General features: G+C 36.0%; 1 protein-coding gene across 1 annotated transcript in view; it reads right to left on the reverse strand.

Annotated features, from left to right (window-relative positions):
- Window positions 1-1,258: 1,258 nt before the first annotated feature.
- LOC115629973 (putative uncharacterized protein DDB_G0277255) overlaps window positions 1,259-21,332 on the reverse strand; it is a 30,228-nt gene continuing 10,154 nt past the window's right edge. Inside the window, exons 15-39 of the mRNA XM_030526594.1 lie at window positions 20,875-21,000; window positions 20,747-20,791; window positions 20,563-20,658; window positions 20,374-20,499; window positions 18,181-18,306; window positions 18,053-18,097; window positions 17,869-17,964; window positions 17,680-17,805; window positions 14,814-14,939; window positions 14,686-14,730; window positions 14,502-14,597; window positions 14,313-14,438; window positions 10,854-10,979; window positions 10,726-10,770; window positions 10,542-10,637; window positions 10,353-10,478; window positions 7,489-7,614; window positions 7,361-7,405; window positions 7,177-7,272; window positions 6,988-7,113; window positions 2,647-2,748; window positions 2,444-2,539; window positions 2,227-2,304; window positions 1,587-2,170; window positions 1,259-1,444 (exon numbers count right to left, since the gene is read on the reverse strand). Coding sequence (XP_030382454.1) covers window positions 1,259-1,444; window positions 1,587-2,170; window positions 2,227-2,304; window positions 2,444-2,539; window positions 2,647-2,748; window positions 6,988-7,113; window positions 7,177-7,272; window positions 7,361-7,405; window positions 7,489-7,614; window positions 10,353-10,478; window positions 10,542-10,637; window positions 10,726-10,770; window positions 10,854-10,979; window positions 14,313-14,438; window positions 14,502-14,597; window positions 14,686-14,730; window positions 14,814-14,939; window positions 17,680-17,805; window positions 17,869-17,964; window positions 18,053-18,097; window positions 18,181-18,306; window positions 20,374-20,499; window positions 20,563-20,658; window positions 20,747-20,791; window positions 20,875-21,000 — 3,011 coding nt within the window. The remainder of the gene's footprint in view (window positions 1,445-1,586; window positions 2,171-2,226; window positions 2,305-2,443; window positions 2,540-2,646; window positions 2,749-6,987; window positions 7,114-7,176; window positions 7,273-7,360; window positions 7,406-7,488; window positions 7,615-10,352; window positions 10,479-10,541; window positions 10,638-10,725; window positions 10,771-10,853; window positions 10,980-14,312; window positions 14,439-14,501; window positions 14,598-14,685; window positions 14,731-14,813; window positions 14,940-17,679; window positions 17,806-17,868; window positions 17,965-18,052; window positions 18,098-18,180; window positions 18,307-20,373; window positions 20,500-20,562; window positions 20,659-20,746; window positions 20,792-20,874; window positions 21,001-21,332) is intronic.

Genomic DNA, 21,332 nt, shown 5'->3' on the forward strand with positions numbered 1-21,332 from the left:
ATCTAAGTATGCAGTTTTGTTTGTATTCTTTAATTGATTTTAGAAACTAAGTTTTAAGTCGATCGGTTGAAAAATGCGGATTTTTCAAACAAACTTTGGAGCTACTTTTCCCCCCTTTTGCTCGAATTATCTACACCAACGGTAAAAGCTAGGAAGCTGAAATTTGGACTCAAGTATCCTTTCATAGTGTAAGTTGGCGATAATCACCTATGTATATCTCCCCTGCTTTCCCGAATTCTTGGATTTTTGACCTCAAATTTGGTAAATAGCTCCAGTAGGTGATTATGTGTCCATCAGGAAGTTATATCTATAATATTTGGCCAAGCGCTGCCCGCTACTGTTGTTGTTCTTGCTGCTTTGGTTGAACATTATGCTGCATGCATGCTCACACAGATACGAATAGACACGCATAGGCATGCATACACTCACATAGACACAATTCCTATGTAAATGTCTAATTATACCCCCTCATCGTGACTTTGAATACCAAGGGTAGTAATTGTTTTTTTAATTTTAAAATTTTTTTTATTCATCTACACACAGTAGGTTTCAAAGTCGGAACACCCGACTATAGCTTTTCTACTTGTTTATATATATAGATGTGGGATCTGCCACGCCTCCTTCGATGTATTACATACATTTGCACTAAACTAGCATACCCTTTAACCTACGGGATATAAAAAAGACAAAGCGCTTACATTATAAAATCTGTTTTTGAATAAATAACAGACTCTAAAATGCGTTTGAAATAACACGATATTTATTTACTCATTTTAATTTTTGAACAATATTTGCATATTTGTTATTTTGATTTAAAACATAGACCTTTTTTTATGATGATTTTCTGCACTTTTTGTTCGTTTTTCTAAATGTCTTGGAACAACTCGAAAAACTTCACAATCAATTTGGACTGGCATAGAGGTTTGTCTAATTGAGAGCCACTGCAGAGTCTTACGATTATTGGCTCTACTGCAATGTGTGGGTAATGTTTCTACAGAAAAATGAAGAAATATAATACGAGATTGTACCATTTTACTTGAACTTTTACCTTTTGTTGGTTGGTGACAAATATTGTCTTCATCTGGCGTTGTTGAGCCATTTCGCATAGCATCGCCGCGCTGCAAAGTTTGTCGTCTTGCAGCCAAGTTATTTTCCGATTTACAACTATCAAATTTTGACAGATTCTGTCTTTGTTTTTTATAATAAGAACGAAATGCTGCTTGTATTTTCCTGGCTGCTTCTTCCTCAATAAAGAGTTCTAGAGATTCGCTAATAGCATCGTTGCCAAACGATGCCTTTGTATCTTGAGTTGATGAATTTGTATCATCATTTGCGCGGAATCTTCTCCTTGCAGGAAATCCCCGAGCTCCAGCTTGAATTTTTGTTGCTGCTGAGACGGTTGATTCAGTTTCAGTAGAAGTATATGTATTCGCCATGGCTGTGTCTATATAAAATTCATCTTTAATAGATGTTTCTGGATAAAAGCAGTCCGATTCTGCATCTGACAAAGAATAAGCTAATATTTTTTTTCGAATATTCTCAGAAGTTTCATCATCTAAATAGAAACTGTTGCAGTTTTTTTTTGCACTCTCCTCTGCAACGTATTTATTTGAGGTGTCGGTTCTAATTGGCTTAAGAGTATATCTTGAATAATCTCCATCGGTTGTATTGTGACGTGCTAGTATGCCTATGTCTGTATTTTCATATGTATTTTCATATTCAGCCACTTCTCGTAATACAAGTGAGGCTTCACTTTGGGCTGAGCTTTCACGCGTATCTTCTTTTTTGAAACGGTTATATATAATAATGGCCCCATTTTCGTTATCAAGAGAATATTGTTGTTGCAATGATTTTATAGAAGGGTTTTCAAGAAATAAGTGACTAGAGTACACCTCGTCATAAGTCCTTTTTTGAATAATTTGATCTAGCTTTGAATATTTTTGTGTAGATACACACATGCGCACATCAAATGAGTTTCGTCTTTGAAGCTTAAAGTCTCGGGCAATTTCTCTTTTCTTGTCCTGATGAATAATATTGTTCATTTGGGTTTGTTCCTTATTTATATCAATAAGAGATAAACTTCTTTTTATAGAAAGTTTATCCATGAAGGTTTTTCTTTTATTTCGTTCACCTATGCTGGCTTGTGACTTATGCTCCATTTCATTGACCTCTAAAGTATTTCTTGGATGGCTTTTAAATATTATAAATGCAATTTGAAAAACTTACCTATCATGTAATTTAATTTGGTAATGGACTCATTTTTGGCGTCGATGGTAAATTCTACTTCACTTTGGTTGGAACCTGCTAAGAAATTGAAATCATTTACATTGCTTTAATGAGCCACGTTTATTGCCCTTTTACGTCATAATCGTATGAAATAAAATTTACATATCTCTGAATATTAATTATAATTAAAAGAATGAATACTGATATAAGTACTTACAACTAACTTTTCTGATGCCATTTTCCAGCTGGGTATCTAGTTTCGGTAAGTCAATCGTATTATTTCTTATTTCTTTGGACTCTCCTACAATCGTTACTTTATCAGTAAAATTGTTCGTAAATAAAGAAATGTAGAATTGAATTATTACATTTTTTTAAATCGTACTGGATATCTAGTATCTTGTAAATAAATATTTGACTTACGATTAATATAATCGGGTGTAATATTGTCACTTTCCATTGTAATACCTTTTGGTTGATGAACTTCTTTGCTTTGCGTTATAGTCCGGTCTAAAATTTTTGTTTCTTCGGTAACGGAATGCACAACAAATTAAAAATTCGATTAATTATACCCTGTACCCTTAGGGTAAAAAGAGTATATTAGGTTTGTGCAAAGTATGTAACAGGCAGAAGGAAGCATCTCCGACCCCGTAAAGTATATATATTCAGCATGACGAGAGAAATCGATCTAGACATGTCCGTCCGTATGTCCGTCCGTATGTCCGTCCATATGTCCGTCCGTCTGTCTGACTGTCTGTATGAAAGATCTCAGAAACTATAAAAGCTAGAATAACCAAAGTTAGTATCCACATTTTCCTAGGTCCGAGGAAGGACGCGTTTATTTTATTTTTGGAATTGCGAACTGTCCGGTAGGTTACTATCATTATCTTTTATATATTCATAATCATAATCATTCTCGGACTTGTTTTTATCTAGATAAAAAAATTTAAGAAAAAAACAAGTAGAAAACCTAAAGTCGGGTGTCCCGATTTTTAAATACTCTGTCTATTCGTGTCTGTGTAAGCATGTTTGCAGTCAACCAAAGCATCAACAGCTGCGGGCAGCGGTTGGGCAGCGCGTGGGCACCACATAACTATATATTTTGATCGATTTTACCTCTCTCGGTATTCGAACTCACGTAAAGGGTGTATAATTGCACATTTACAAAGCCTTTGCGTCTATGTGAGTGTATGAATGTCTATGCGCGTCTATTCGTGTATGTTTGAACATGTTTGCAGTCAACCAAAGCACCAGCATCAACATTTAACTCTATAACTTCTTGCTAAATCGATATTTCATAGTGAAACTTGGCATACAGAGACATCATCACGAACTGGGAGTATATGCAAAATTTGAGTTCGAAATTCTAAGAATTACGGGAGTTATGGAAGATCACTTATTACAAGGGAGAGGGGGGAAGGAGGGGAATTCCAAAACACAAATTTTCTGCGTATTCACATAAGGCATATTTGACTATAATTTGGTGTCCTTAGCTCTCATAGTCTCCGAGATAAAGGTGATTATACGAACGGAAACGGAAGTGGGTGGGAAAATAAAAAAAAACAAAACAAATTTGCACAACATACACACATAACACATCTTCGTCCAAAATTACCAATTATCACTAAGATCCAGGTATTCATACGGACAGACAGACATAGATCGACTCGCCTTGTCATGCTGATCAAGAATATATATACTTTATGGGGTCTGTCACGACTCCTTCTGCCTGTTACATTTTTCACCTATGGCAAACCTAATCTACTACTGTATATTTCACGTACAGATTATAAATATGTAAACTGATCAGTGACTGTTTTTATACCCTGTACCCGTAGGGTGTGCAAAATATGTAACAGGCAGAAGGAAAGTATATATTCTTAATCATAGACAAGTGCGTCCGTACGTCCATTTGTATGTGAGGATGAGTCTGGATTTCGGAAACGACACTACAGTATTTCGCCTATGCTGTCCACAAGCTACATAAACGAACCTTTTCACACGCAATCTATATACAAATATCCACTTTTGTTTTCAATTTCTTCCAAACCGGTAAATTGTAACAAAAGTTTTTAGTGAAACATTTTCAATCCAGTACTGCGGCCACAAGCCGCAGCATCAAGTATTATTATACCCTGTACCCAAAGGGTACAAGGGTATATTAGTTTTGTGCAAGTGCACATGGAACACACAGAAGGAGGCTTGGTAGACCCCACAAAGTATATATATTCTTGATCAGCATGACAAGCCGAGTCGATATAGCCATGTCCGTCTGTCTGTCTGTATGAACGCAAGGATCTATAAGATCTAGAATAACCAAACTTGGTAGACCGAGAAAGGACGAGTTTGTTCATTTTTTCTGATCCAACCCCCCACTCCCCCCCTATTTACGATTTTCTATACCTCCCGTAATTCTTGGAATTTTAAACTAAAATTTGGTAGTCACATTAGGTTAGTGATTATATATCCGTATACCAAGTTTCATTATGATAGTATGATCGGAAAGAAAGTTATAGCCATATAACCAGGCCCAATGCACACATACATACATATGTACAAGTACACAAACACGCATAAGGCACGATTCTAATGTAAATGTAAATGTATGTATGCATGCATGGAATATTTTATATTTAATTTAGTTAATTAATTAAATTAATTTAGTTAATTAATTAAATTAAATTAATTAATTAATTAAATTATTTTTTTGTGGGGTGGTACAGGGTATTTAAGAGTTGAGCCTGCTCGACTTTAGCATTCCTTTCTTGTCTTTTTCTTTTATTCGCTTCTGTCGAAAGTCTGTCTGGGTACAGCGTTTTTCACTGTAGGGCTTGCTCGACTGCAGCGTACCATGTGCTCTCCACAAAAAAAGGAAAATTGAAGAATTAAAAAATTTAATTAATTAAATTAAATATAAAATATTCAACACATGCATACATACATAAACACTTATGTATGTATCTACAATTTCAATACAATAAATGTGCATCGGACAAAACTCAAACTCGTACTTTCTTGGACTTAGGAGAATCTGGATACTTTCTGAAATCCTAGCGTTCATACAGACAGACGGACGGACAATCGAGATGGCAGTAAACACTGCATTCGCAGTCAGACCTACATGTTTGAGAAGAAATTAAAAGAAATATAAACTACAATTTCTAGGACGACGATAACTATACCAGAGGTATAATACGAAATAATACCGGGCAATACAATGTAGTGAGACATTGGATATTGTAAAATCCGCACCCGACTATGAGGGTAAACATTGAATTGAACAAGAGTTGTCGACTTTGTGTCATGGAAACTTGACAATAACACAATACTACGAGGAGATGACGTACGATGGTACCTTGGCTGCCTCCCTTAACGAAAAATATAGAATAGATGCTTTGAGAGTATTTATTTCAGGCACCAAAAAGTCATTAAGAGACATCCTTTTTTCGGCACGTGCCAAAGACCTGCCATCAGCTCTGGACTTAGCCCAGGAAGTTGAGTCAAATTATGAGCGTTTCCAATTTGCAAATAACTATGAAATAGGCATCAAGGAGAAAGCTCACAGAAGCGAACAACGACAACAAAAAAGTTTAGTTATGGATAATAACAGCCCGCCAAAGGGAAAAAGTCCATATTTTAATAAGCAACAAGTACGAAAGATAAAGTCGGGTGTCCCGACTTTGAAATACTCTATACATACTTATGTTTAGAACATTTATAGAAATTAAAAAATTTTGATCGAATTACCTCTCTTGGTATTCGAACTCACGTAAAGGGTGTATAATTGCACATTTACAAAGCCATTGCGTCTATGTGAGTGTATGAATGTCTATGCGCATCTATTCGTGTCTGTGTGAGCATGTTTCCAGTCAACCAAAGCACCAGCATCAGCAACAGCTGCGGACAGCTCTTGGGCAGTAAATATATTTCTGGCTATAACTTCTTGTTAAATCGGTCTAACATAGTGAAACTTGCCATACGGACACATAATCACTAACTGGAGGTATTTACCAATTTTGAGTTCGAAATTCTAAGAATTACGAGAATTAGAGAAAATCACCAAAAAAAATGAAAACAAACTCGTATAGCGTACACACATAAGGCATTGTGCACAATTTGTCTCTAGCTCTTATAGTCTCTGAGATCCAGGTGTTCATACGGACGGACAGACGGACAGACAGACAGACAGACAGGGCTAGATCGACTCGTCTCGTCATGCTGATCAAGAATATATACACTTTGTGGGGTCTGCCACGCCTCCTTCTGTGTGTTCCATGTACACTCGCACAAAACTAATAAGGTATTTCATGCACCTTTTCAACACCACAGCTACATTCTTTTTACTCCCTCATCTGACAACATTTGATGGAATACTGAATACTGGGTACTGACCTACTAAATAGAGTAAATGCCTCGTTGGATTTTAAAAATAAAATGTTGAAAACTGAGTCCGGACCCGAAATAATCCAATTTCTGAAATGCACGGACGTCAACTTTGCAGAAATAGAAGGCATAAAAGTACCTTAGTGCGTCCGAAAAGAATTCAAATCAGGATTTCATAAAATACTACTTGCGAAAAAGAATAGAGAAAAAACTGTGTTCTCTGTAGGTTGTCGTTACAAACTTACGTCCAGTTTCAACTGGTCTTTTAATATCTTTATCCACTTTTATTGATGTTGATATCAGAATATCACTATCTTTTATATTTTGTTGTATAAAGCCATCTATATGTAAATATCTACTTTCTGGAAAATATAAATTTACCTTCAGTACTTGAAGCTTCATTGTGCGTTCGATTATTACTCTTCATTTGCGGGCTTGTCGATAATTTGATATCATTGTCTCTTATAGAATGACAATCATTTTCGTGCTTGTTCTCATCTAGAGAAGCTTTTGAAAAAAGTCCACTTAAAAATTAGGACTAAAAGAATGAATAGTGAAATAAGTACTTACAACTAACTTTTCTGATATCATTTCCCAGTTGGGTATCTCTTTTCGGTAAGTCGATTTTGTTCTCAATCGTATTCCTTCTTATTTCTTCGGAATCTCCTACAGTCGTTATTATAGAATTAAATTATTACAATTTTTGAAATCATACTGAATATCTAGTATGCTCGTTAACAAATATTTGACTTACGATTGATATAATCGGATGTAATGTTGACACTTTCCATTTCAATACCTTTCGAGCAAAAATTAAAGTTAAAAGTAAATAGAAACCAAATGAAATATATTGTCTCAAAGTATGAATTGTGCAATACTTACAAGTGATTTCTCTGATGTTATTTTCCAGTTCGGTACTTGGATTCGGTAGTTCGATTTTGTTGTTATTCGTATTTCTTATTATTTCAACGGGATCTTCTTCTGTCATTACTTTATCAGTAGTAGTATCTTTTGTAAACAAACAAATATTTAAACTGATTAATGCCTGATGCCAGGCAGAAGGAAAGTATATATTCTTAATCATAGACATGTCTATCCCTACATCCATCTGTATGTGAGGATGAGTTTGGATTTCGGAAACGGTACTACAGTATTTCGTCAATACTGTCCACAAGCTACATAAACAAAACTTTTCACACGCAAATATCCACTTTTGTTTGCAGCATCAAGTAATATCTTTTTCTTTTTTTGCTTCTGTCGAAAGTCTGTCTGAGTACAGCGTTTTTCTTTGTCGTGCTTGCTCGACTGTTACGTTCTCTCTCTTGTTATTATAATAGTAAACACTTAGAATACTTTAAAATATTAGTTGCTTTCAGAATTCCATGATCTCTATATATATAAAACAGTTTGTCCTGACTAACTGACAGATTGGCAATCAACGCAAAGCCCAAACGGTAAGAACTAGGTAGCTGAAACTTGGATGGTGTAGGTGAGCACTAAGAAGGGATTTTGGTAAATTCGAGCTTTAAGTGGGGGAAGACGCGATCCAAAGTTTGTTTGAAACATCCGCATTTTTCCACCAATCAACTTAAATTTTTTTTTAATAATCTATAAAAGAATGCAAACAAGAGAGAACGCTTCAGTCGAGCAAGCCCGATAGTAAAATAGCCTGTACTCTCCACAAAAAAAGGAAAATTAAAAAAAAAAAATTAAAGAAATATTAAATTATTAAAAAAAAGTGAATTAATTAATTAAGTAATTAAATTCAATTAGAAGACATGTGTATGTTCAGTTTTAACAGCATACATTTACATCACGTGCCTATGCGTGTTTATATGCGTGTATGTATGCAGCACAAAGTTGAACCAAAGCAGCAACAACAACAGCTGCGGGCCGCGCTGCAGGCAGAGCATAGGCAGACCATAGGCAGGTGGGGTGGGGGGTTGTGTGGTGCATCGGAAAAAACTCAAACTCGTAATTTCTTGGACTTAGGAGAATCTGGATACTTTCTGAAATCCTAGCGTTCATACAGACATACGGACGGACAACAATGTCTTTTAACAAGTCCGACATAAAAATGCTAGTCGAGATGGCAGTAAACACTGCATTCGCAAGTCAGACCTAAATGTTTGAGAAGAAATTAAAAGAAATATAAACTACAATTTCTACGACGACGGTAACTATACCCGAGGTATAATACGAAATAATACCGGGCATACAATGTAGTGAGACATTGGATATTGTAAAATCCGCACCCGACTATGAGGGTAAATATTGAATTGAAATGAATTGAATTGTGTCATGGAAACTTGACAATAACACAATACTACGAGGAGATGACGTACGATGGTATCTTGGCTGCCTCCCTTAACGAAAAATATAGAATAGATACTTTGAGAGTATTTATTTCAGGCACCAAAAAGTCCTTTTTTCGGCACGTGCCAAAGACCTGCCATCAGCTCTGGCCTTAGCCCAGGAAGTTGAGTCAAATTATGAGCGTTTCCAATTTGCAAATAACTACGAAATAAGCCTCAAGGAGAAAGCTCACAGAAGCGAACAACGACAACAAAAAAGTTTAGTTATGGATAATAACAGCCCACCAAAGGCTAAAAGTCCATATTTTAATAAGCAACAAGTACGAAAGCTAAAGTCGGGTGTCCCGACTTTGAAATACTCTATACATACTTATGTTTAGAACATTTATAGAAATTAAAAAATTTTGATCGATTTTACTTCTCTTGGTATTTGAACTCACGTAAAGGGTGTATAATTGCACATTTACAAAGCCATTGCGTCTATGTGAGTGAATGAATGTCTATGCGCATCTATTCGTGTCTGTGTGAGCATGTTTCCAGTCAACCAAAGCACCAGCATCAGCAACAGCTGCGGACAGCTCTTGGGCAGTAAATATATTTCTGGCTATAACTTCTTGTTAAATCGGTCTAACATAGTGAAACTTGCCATACGGACACATAATCACTAACTGGAGGTATTTACCAATTTTGAGTTCGAAATTCTAAGAATTACGAGAATTAGAGAAAATCACCAAAAAAAAAGAAAACAAACTCGTATAGCGTACACACATAAGGTATTGTGCACAATTTGTCTCTAGCTCTTATAGTCTCTGAGATCCAGGTGTTCATACGGACGGACAGACGGACAGACAGACAGACAGGGCTAGATCGACTCGTCTCGTCATGCTGATCAAGAATATATACACTTTGTGGGGTCTGCCACGCCTCCTTCTGTATGTTCCATGTACACTCGCACAAAACTAATAAGGTATTTCATGCACCTTTTCAACACCACAGCTACATTCTTTTTACTCCCTCATCTGACAACATTTGATGGAATACTGAATACTGGGTACTGACCTACTAAATAGAGTAAATGCCTCGTTGGATTTTAAAAATAAAATGTTGAAAACTGAGTCCGGACCCGAAATAATCCAATTTCTGAAATGCACGGACGTCAACTTTGCAGAAATAGAAGGCATAAAAGTACCTTAGTGCGTCCGAAAAGAATTCAAATCAGGATTTCATAAAATACTACTTGCGAAAAAGAATAGAGAAAAAACTGTGTTCTCTGTAGGTTGTCGTTACAAACTTACGTCCAGTTTCAACTGGTCTTTTAATATCTTTATCCACTTTTATTGATGTTGATATCAGAATATCACTATCTTTTATATTTTATTGTATAAAGCCATCTATATGTAAATATCTACTTTCTGGAAAATATAAATTTACCTTCAGTACTTGAAGCTTCATTGTGCGTTCGATTATTACTCTTCATTTGCGGGCTTGTCGATAATTTGATATCACTGTCTCTTATAGAATGACAATCATTTTCGTGCTTGTTCTCATCTAGAGAAGCTTTTGAAAAAAGTCCACTTAAAAATTAGGACTAAAAGAATGAATAGTGAAATAAGTACTTACAACTAACTTTTCTGATATCATTTCCCAGTTGGGTATCTCTTTTCGGTAAGTCGATTTTGTTCTCAATCGTATTCCTTCTTATTTCTTCGGAATCTCCTACAGTCGTTATTATAGAATTAAATTATTACAATTTTTGAAATCATACTGAATATCTAGTATGCTCGTTAACAAATATTTGACTTACGATTGATATAATCGGATGTAATGTTGACACTTTCCATTTCAATACCTTTCGAGCAAAAATTAAAGTTAAAAGTAAATAGAAACCAAATGAAATATATTGTCTCAAAGAATGAATTGTGCAATACTTACAAGTGATTTCTCTGATGTTATTTTCCAGTTCGGTACTTGGATTCGGTAGTTCGATTTTGTTGTTATTCGTATTTCTTATTATTTCAACGGGATCTTCTTCTGTCATTACTTTATCAGTAGTAGTATCTTTTGTAAACAAACAAATATTTAAACTGATTAATGCCTGATGCCAGGCAGAAGGAAAGTATATATTCTTAATCATAGACATGTCTATCCCTACATCCATCTGTATGTGAGGATGAGTTTGGATTTCGGAAACGGTACTACAGTATTTCGTCAATACTGTCCACAAGCTACATAAACAAAACTTTTCACACGCAAATATCCACTTTTGTTTGCAGCATCAAGTAATATCTTTTTCTTTTTTTTGCTTCTGCCGAAAGTCTGTCTGAGTACAGCGTTTTTCTTTGTCGAGCTTGCTCGACTGTTACGTTCTCTCTCTTGTTATTATAATAGTAAACACTTAGAATACTTTAAAATATTAGTTGCTTTCAGAATTCCATGATCTCTACATATATAAAACAGTTTGTCCTGACTAACTGACAGATTGGCAATCAACGCAAAGCCCAAACGGTAAGAACTAGGTAGCTGAAACTTGGATGGTGTAGGTAAGCACTACGAAGGGATTTTGGTAAATTCGAGCTTTAAGTGGGGGAAGACGCGATCCAAAGTTTGTTTGAAACATCCGCATTTTTCCACCAATCAACTTAAATTTTTTTTAATAATATATAAAAGAATGCAAACAAGAGAGAACGCTTCAGTCGAGCAAGCCCGATAGTAAAATAGCCTGTACTCTCCACAAAAAAGAAAAATTAAAAAAAACAAGAGAGAACGCTACAGTCGAGCAAGCCCGACACTGTAATACCCTGTACCCAGGTAAACTTCCGTCACTGAGTTATATGCGCCCATAGCAGCAGCAAAAAGAGGAAGAAGAAGAGCGAACTTGTTGCTGCAGTTTGGAGGGGTTGTACTGGCGAGAATTTGTTTCGCTAATAACTTTTCTTAAAATTGACCGAATTGAATAAAATTTTGAACAACAGTAGACAATTATATATAAATTATGTGTGCAAAGTTTGGTTTAGGTAGCATTTGAAATGTGGACGCTATTGACGAAATTCTGTAGCGGGGGAAGGGGGGGAAATTAAAAAAAATAAAATAAACTCGTCCTTACTCGGACCCAGGAGAATCTGGATGCCAACTTTGGTTATTCTAGCTTTTATAGTTTCTGAGATCCTCGCGGACAGACGGACGGACAGACGGACGGACAGACGGACGGACAGACGGACGGACAGACGGACGGACAGACGGACGGACAGACGGACGGACAGACGGACGGACAGACGGACGGACAGACGGACGGACAGACGGACGGACATGTCTAGATCGATTTCTCTCGTCATGCTGATCAAGAATATATATACTTTATGGGGTCGGAGATGCTTCCTTCTGTATGTTACATACTTTGCACAAACCTAATATACCCTTTTTACCCTACGGGTACAGGGTATAAAAAATTAAAGTATGTATGCAGCACAAAGTTGAACCAAAGCAGCAACAACAACAGCTGCGGGCCGCGCTGCAGGCAGAGCATAGGCAGACCATAGGCAGGTGGGGTGGGGGGTTGTGTGGTGCATCGGAAAAAACTCAAACTCGTAATTTCTTGGACTTAGGAGAATCTGGATACTTTCGGAAATCCTAGCGTTCATACAGACATACGGACGGACAACAATGTCTTTTAACAAGTCCGACATAAAAATGCTAGTCGAGATGGCAGTAAACACTGCATTCGCAAGTCAGACCTAAATGTTTGAGAAGAAATTAAAAGAAATATAAACTACAATTTCTACGACGACGGTAACTGTACCCGAGGTATAATACGAAATAATACCGGGCATACAATGTAGTGAGACATTGGATATTGTAAAATCCGCACCCGACTATGAGGGTAAACATTGAATTGTACAAGAGTTGTCGACTTTGTGTCATGGAAACTTGACAATAACACAATACTACGAGGAGATGACGTACGATGGTACCTTGGCTGCCTCCCTTAACGAAAAATATAGAATAGATACTTTGAGAGTATTTATTTCAGGCACCAAAAAGTCCTTAAGAGACATCCTTTTTTCGGCACGTGCCAAAGACCTGCCATCAGCTCTGGCCTTAGCCCAGGAAGTTGAGTCAAATTATGAGCGTTTCCAATTTGCAAATAACTATGAAATAAGCCTCAAGGAGAAAGCTCACAGAAGCGAACAACGACAACAAACAAGTTTAGTTATGGATAATAACAGCCCACCAAAGGGTAGAAGTCCATATTTTAATAAGCAACAAGTACGAAAGCTGAAGTCGGGTGTCCCGACTTTGAAATACTCTATACATACTGATGTTTAGAACATTTATAGAAATTAAAAAATTTTGATCGATTTTACCTCTCTTGGTATTCGAACTCACGTAAAGGGTGTATAATTGCACATTTACAAAGCCATTGCGTCTATGTGAGTGTATGAATGTCTATGCGCATCTATTCGTGTCTGTGTGAGCATGTTTCCAGTCAACCAAAGCACCAGCATCAGCAACAGCTGCGGACAGCTCTTGGGCAGTAAATATATTTCTGGCTATAACTTCTTGTTAAATCGGTCTAACATAGTGAAACTTGCCATACGGACACATAATCACTAACTGGAGGTATTTACCAATTTTGAGTTCGAAATTCTAAGAATTACGAGAATTAGAGAAAATCACCAAAAAAAATGAAAACAAACTCGTATAGCGTACACACATAAGGTATTGTGCACAATTTGTCTCTAGCTCTTATAGTCTCTGAGATCCCAGGTGTTCATACGGAAGGACAGACGGACAGACGGACAGACGGACAGACAGACAGACAGGGCTAGATCGACTCGTCTCGTCATGCTGATCAAGAATATATACACTTTGTGGGGTCTGCCACGCCTCCTTCTGTATGTTCCATGTACACTCGCACAAAACTAATAAGGTATTTCATGCACCTTTTCAACACCACAGCTACATTCTTTTTACTCCCTCATCTGACAACATTTGATGGAATACTGAATACTGGGTACTGACCTACTAAATAGAGTAAATGCCTCGTTGGATTTTAAAAATAAAATTTTGAAAACTGAGTCCGGACCCGAAATAATCCAATTTCTGAAATGCACGGACGTCAACTTTGCAGAAATAGAAGGCATAAAAGTACCTTAGTGCGTCCGAAAAGAATTCAAATCAGGATTTCATAAAATACTACTTGCGAAAAAGAATAGAGAAAAAACTGTGTTCTCTGTAGGTTGTCGTTACAAACTTACGTCCAGTTTCAACTGGTCTTTTAATATCTTTATCCACTTTTATTGATGTTGATATCAGAATATCACTATCTTTTATATTTTGTTGTATAAAGCCATCTATATGTAAATATCTACTTTCTGGAAAATATAAATTTACCTTCAGTACTTGAAGCTTCATTGTGCGTTCGATTATTACTCTTCATTTGCGGGCTTGTCGATAATTTGATATCATTGTCTCTTATAGAATGACAATCATTTTCGTGCTTGTTCTCATCTAGAGAAGCTTTTGAAAAAAGTCCACTTAAAAATTAGGACTAAAAGAATGAATAGTGAAATAAGTACTTACAACTAACTTTTCTGATATCATTTCCCAGTTGGGTATCTCTTTTCGGTAAGTCGATTTTGTTCTCAATCGTATTCCTTCTTATTTCTTCGGAATCTCCTACAGTCGTTATTATAGAATTAAATTATTACAATTTTTGAAATCATACTGAATATCTAGTATGCTCGTTAACAAATATTTGACTTACGATTGATATAATCGGATGTAATGTTGACACTTTCCATTTCAATACCTTTCGAGCAAAAATTAAAGTTAAAAGTAAATAGAAACCAAATGAAATATATTGTCTCAAAGTATGAATTGTGCAATACTTACAAGTGATTTCTCTGATGTTATTTTCCAGTTCGGTACTTGGATTCGGTAGTTCGATTTTGTTGTTATTCGTATTTCTTATTATTTCAACGGGATCTTCTTCTGTCATTACTTTATCAGTAGTAGTATCTTTTGTAAACAAACAAATATTTAAACTGATTAATGCCTGATGCCAGGCAGAAGGAAAGTATATATTCTTAATCATAGACATGTCTATCCCTACATCCATCTGTATGTGAGGATGAGTTTGGATTTCGGAAACGGTACTACAGTATTTCGTCAATACTGTCCACAAGCTACATAAACAAAACTTTTCACACGCAAATATCCACTTTTGTTTGCAGCATCAAGTAATATCTTTTTCTTTTTTTGCTTCTGTCGAAAGTCTGTCTGAGTACAGCGTTTTTCTTTGTCGTGCTTGCTCGACTGTTACGTTCTCTCTCTTGTTATTATAATAGTAAACACTTAGAATACTTTAAAATATTAGTTGCTTTCAGAATTCCATGATCTCTATATATATAAAACAGTTTGTCCTGACTAACTGACAGATTGGCAATCAACGCAAAGCCCAAACGGTAAGAACTAGGTAGCTGAAACTTGGATGGTGTAGGTGAGCACTAAGAAGGGATTTTGGTAAATTCGAGCTTTAAGTGGGGGAAGACGCGATCCAAAGTTTGTTTGAAACATCCGCATTTTTCCACCAATCAACTTAAATTTTTTTTTAATAATCTATAAAAGAATGCAAACAAGAGAGAACGCTTCAGTCGAGCAAGCCCGATAGTAAAATAGCCTGTACTCTCCACAAAAAAGGAAAATTAAAAAAAAAAATTAAAGAAATATTAAATTATTAAAAAAAGTGAATTAATTAATTAAGTAATTAAATTCAATTAGAAGACATGTGTATGTTCAGTTTTAACAGCATACATTTACATCACGTGCCTAAGCGTGTTTATATGCGTGTATGTATGCAGCACAAAGTTGAACCAAAGCAGCAACAACAACAGCTGCGGGCCGCGCTGCAGGCAGAGCATAGGCAGACCATAGGCAGGTGGGGTGGGGGGTTGTGTGGTGCATCGGAAAAAACTCAAACTCGTAATTTCTTGGACTTAGGAGAATCTGGATACTTTCGGAAATCCTAGCGTTCATACAGACATACGGACGGACAACAATGTCTTTTAACAAGTCCGACATAAAAATGCTAGTCGAGATGGCAGTAAACACTGCATTCGCAAGTCAGACCTAAATGTTTGAGAAGAAATTAAAAGAAATATAAACTACAATTTCTACGACGACGGTAACTGTACCCGAGGTATAATACGAAATAATACCGGGCATACAATGTAGTGAGACATTGGATATTGTAAAATCCGCACCCGACTATGAGGGTAAACATTGAATTGAACAAGAGTTGTCGACTTTGTGTCATGGAAACTTGACAATAACACAATACTACGAGGAGATGACGTACGATGGTATCTTGGCTGCCTCCCTTAACGAAAAATATAGAATAGATACTTTGAGAGTATTTATTTCAGGCACCAAAAAGTCCTTAAGAGACATCCTTTTTTCGGCACGTGCCAAAGACCTGCCATCAGCTCTGGCCTTAGCCCAGGAAGTTGAGTCAAATTATGAGCGTTTCCAATTTGCAAATAACTATGAAATAAGCCTCAAGGAGAAAGCTCACAGAAGCGAACAACGACAACAAACAAGTTTAGTTATGGATAATAACAGCCCACCAAAGGGTAGAAGTCCATATTTTAATAAGCAACAAGTACGAAAGCTGAAGTCGGGTGTCCCGACTTTGAAATACTCTATACATACTTATGTTTAGAACATTTATAGAAATTAAAAAATTTTGATCGATTTTACCTCTCTTGGTGTTCGAACTCACGTAAAGGGTGTATAATTGCACATTTACAAAGCCATTGCGTCTATATGAGTGTATGAATGTCTATGCGCATCTATTCGTGTCTGTGTGAGCATGTTTCCAGTCAACCAAAGCACCAGCATCAGCAACAGCTGCGGACAGCTCTTGGGCAGTAAATATATTTCTGGCTATAACTTCTTGTTAAATCGGTCTAACATAGTGAAACTTGCCATACGGACACATAATCACTAACTGGAGGTATTTACCAATTTTGAGTTCGAAATTCTAAGAATTACGAGAATTAGAGAAAATCACCAAAAAAAATGAAAACAAACTCGTATAGCGTACACACATAAGGCATTGTGCACAATTTGTCTCTAGCTCTTATAGTCTCTGAGATCCAGGTGTTCTTACGGACAGACAGACAGACAGGGCTAGATCGACTCGTCTCGTCATGCTGATCAAGAATATATACACTTTGTGGGGTCTGCCACGCCTCCTTCTGTGTGTTCCATGTACACTCGCACAAAACTAATAAGGTATTTATGCACCTTTTCAACACCACAGCTACATTCTTTTTACTCCCTCATCTGACAACATTTGATGGAATACTGAATACTGGGTACTGACCTACTAAATAGAGTAAATGCCTCGTTGGATTTTAAAAATAAAATGTTGAAAACTGAGTCCGGACCCGAAATAATCCAATTTCTGAAATGCACGGACGTCAACTTTGCAGAAATAGAAGGCATAAAAGTACCTTAGTGCGTCCGAAAAGAATTCAAATCAGGATTTCATAAAATACTACTTGCGAAAAAGAATAGAGAAAAAACTGTGTTCTCTGTAGGTTGTCGTTACAAACTTACGTCCAGTTTCAACTGGTCTTTTAATATCTTTATCCACTTTTATTGATGTTGATATCAGAATATCACTATCTTTTATATTTTGTTGTATAAAGCCATCTATATGTAAATATCTACTTTCTGGAAAATATAAATTTACCTTCAGTACTTGAAGCTTCATTGTGCGTTCGATTATTACTCTTCATTTGCGGGCTTGTCGATAATTTGATATCATTGTCTCTTATAGAATGACAATCATTTTCGTGCTTGTTCTCATCTAGAGAAGCTTTTGAAAAAAGTCCCCTTAAAAATTAGGACTAAAAGAATGAATAGTGAAATAAGTACTTACAACTAACTTTTCTGATATCATTTCCCAGTTGGGTATCTCTTTTCGGTAAGTCGATTTTGTTCTCAATCGTATTCCTTCTTATTTCTTCGGAATCTCCTACAGTCGTTATTATAGAATTAAATTATTACAATTTTTGAAATCATACTGAATATCTAGTATGCTCGTTAACAAATATTTGACTTACGATTGATATAATCGGATGTAATGTTGACACTTTCCATTTCAATACCTTTCGAGCAAAAATTAAAGTTAAAAGTAAATAGAAACCAAATGAAATATATTGTCTCAAAGAATGAATTGTGCAATACTTACAAGTGATTTCTCTGATGTTATTTTCCAGTTCGGTACTTGGATTCGGTAGTTCGATTTTGTTGTTATTCGTATTTCTTATTATTTCAACGGGATCTTCTTCTGTCATTACTTTATCAGTAGTAGTATCTTTTGTAAACAAACAAATATTTAAACTGATTAATGCCTGATGCCAGGCAGAAGGAAAGTATATATTCTTAATCATAGACATGTCTATCCCTACATCCATCTGTATGTGAGTATTTCGTCAATACTGTCCACAAGCTACATAAACAAAACTTTTCACACGCAAATATCCACTTTTGTTTGCAGCATCAAGTAATATCTTTTTCTTTTTTTTGCTTCTGCCGAAAGTCTGTCTGAGTACAGCGTTTTTCTTTGTCGAGCTTGCTCGACTGTTACGTTCTCTCTCTTGTTATTATAATAGTAAACACTTAGAATACTTTAAAATATTAGTTGCTTTCAGAATTCCATGATCTCTATATATATAACTGACTAACTGACAGATTGGCAATCAACGCAAAGCCCAAACGGTAAGAACTAGGTAGCTGAAACTTGGATGGTGTAGGTGAGCACTAAGAAGGGATTTTGGTAAATTCGAGCTTTAAGTGGGGGAAGACGCGATCCAAAGTTTGTTTGAAACATCCGCATTTTTCCACCAATCAACTTAAATTTTTTTTTAATAATCTATAAAAGAATGCAAACAAGAGAGAACGCTTCAGTCGAGCAAGCCCGATAGTAAAATAGCCTGTACTCTCCACAAAAAAGGAAAATTAAAAAAAAAAAAATTAAAGAAATATTAAATTATTAAAAAAAGTGAATTAATTAATTAAGTAATTAAATTCAATTAGAAGACATGTGTATGTTCAGTTTTAACAGCATACATTTACATCACGTGCCTAAGCGTGTTTATATGCGTGTATGTATGCAGCACAAAGTTGAACCAAAGCAGCAACAACAACAGCAGCGGGCCGCGCTGCAGGCAGAGCATAGGCAGACCATAGGCAGGTGGGGTGGGGGGTTGTGTGGTGCATCGGAAAAAACTCAAACTCGTAATTTCTTGGACTTAGGAGAATCTGGATACTTTCGGAAATCCTAGCGTTCATACAGACAGACGGACGGACAACAATGTCTTTTAACAAGTCCGACATAAAAATGCTAGTCGAGATGGCAGTAAACACTGCATTCGCAAGTCAGACCTATACATACTTATGTTTAGAACATTTATAGAAATTAAAAAATTTTGATCGATTTTACCTCTCTTGGTATTCGAACTCACGTAAAGGGTGTATAATTGCACATTTACAAAGCCATTGCGTCTATGTGAGTGTATGAATGTCTATGCGCGTCTATTCGTGTCTGCGTGAGCATGTTAACTTCTTGTTAAATCGGTCTAACATAGTGAAACTTGCCATACGGACACATAATCACTAACTGGAGGTATTTACCAATTTTGAGTTCGAAATTCTAAGAATTACGAGAATTAGAGAAAATCACCAAAAAAAATGAAAACAAACTCGTATAGCGTACACACATAAGGCATTGTGCACAATTTGTCTCTAGCTCTTATAGTCTCTGAGATCCAGGTGTTCTTACGGACGGACAGACGGACAGACAGACAGACAGGGCTAGATCGACTCGTCTCGTCATGCTGATCAAGAATATATACACTTTGTGGGGTCTGCCACGCCTCCTTCTGTGTGTTCCATGTACACTCGCACAAAACTAATAAGGTATTTCATGCACCTTTTCAACACCACAGCTACATTCTTTTTACTCCCTCATCTGACAACATTTGATGGAATACTGAATACTGGGTACTGACCTACTAATAGAGTAAATGCCTCGTTGGATTTTAAAAATAAAATGTTGAAAACTGAGTCCGGACCCGAAATAATCCAATTTCTGAAATGCACGGACGTCAACTTTGCAGAAATAGAAGGCATAAAAGTACCTTAGTGCGTCCGAAAAGAATTCAAATCAGGATTTCATAAAATACTACTTGCGAAAAAGAATAGAGAAAAAACTGTGTTCTCTGTAGGTTGTCGTTACAAACTTACGTCCAGTTTCAACTGGTCTTTTAATATCTTTATCCACTTTTATTGATGTTGATATCAGAATATCACTATCTTTTATATTTTGTTGTATAAAGCCATCTATATGTAAATATCTACTTTCTGGAAAATATAAATTTACCTTCAGTACTTGAAGCTTCATTGTGCGTTCGATTATTACTCTTCATTTGCGGGCTTGTCGATAATTTGATATCATTGTCTCTTATAGAATGACAATCATTTTCGTGCTTGTTCTCATCTAGAGAAGCTTTTGAAAAAAGTCCCCTTAAAAATTAGGACTAAAAGAATGAATAGTGAAATAAGTACTTACAACTAACTTTTCTGATATCATTTCCCAGTTGGGTATCTCTTTTCGGTAAGTCGATTTTGTTCTCAATCGTATTCCTTCTTATTTCTTCGGAATCTCCTACAGTCGTTATTATAGAATTAAATTATTACAATTTTTGAAATCATACTGAATATCTAGTATGCTCGTTAACAAATATTTGACTTACGATTGATATAATCGGATGTAATGTTGACACTTTCCATTTCAATACCTTTCGAGCAAAAATTAAAGTTAAAAGTAAATAGAAACCAAATGAAATATATTGTCTCAAAGAATGAATTGTGCAATACTTACAAGTGATTTCTCTGATGTTATTTTCCAGTTCGGTACTTGGATTCGGTAGTTCGATTTTGTTGTTATTCGTATTTCTTATTATTTCAACGGGATCTTCTTCTGTCATTACTTTATCAGTAGTAGTATCTTTTGTAAACAAACAAATATTTAAACTGATTAATGCCTGATGCCAGGCAGAAGGAAAGTATATATTCTTAATCATAGACATGTCTATCCCTACATCCATCTGTATGTGAGTATTTCGTCAATACTGTCCACAAGCTACATAAACAAAACTTTTCACACGCAAATATCCACTTTTGTTTGCAGCATCAAGTAATATCTTTTTCTTTTTTTTGCTTCTGCCGAAAGTCTGTCTGAGTACAGCGTTTTTCTTTGTCGAGCTTGCTCGACTGTTACGTTCTCTCTCTTGTTATTATAATAGTAAACACTTAGAATACTTTAAAATATTAGTTGCT

Source organism: Scaptodrosophila lebanonensis, unplaced genomic scaffold (genome assembly GCF_003285725.1).
Source record: "Scaptodrosophila lebanonensis strain 11010-0011.00,11010-0021.00 unplaced genomic scaffold, SlebRS2 tig00000184-arrow-arrow-pilon, whole genome shotgun sequence".
NCBI lineage: Eukaryota > Metazoa > Arthropoda > Insecta > Diptera > Drosophilidae > Scaptodrosophila > Scaptodrosophila lebanonensis.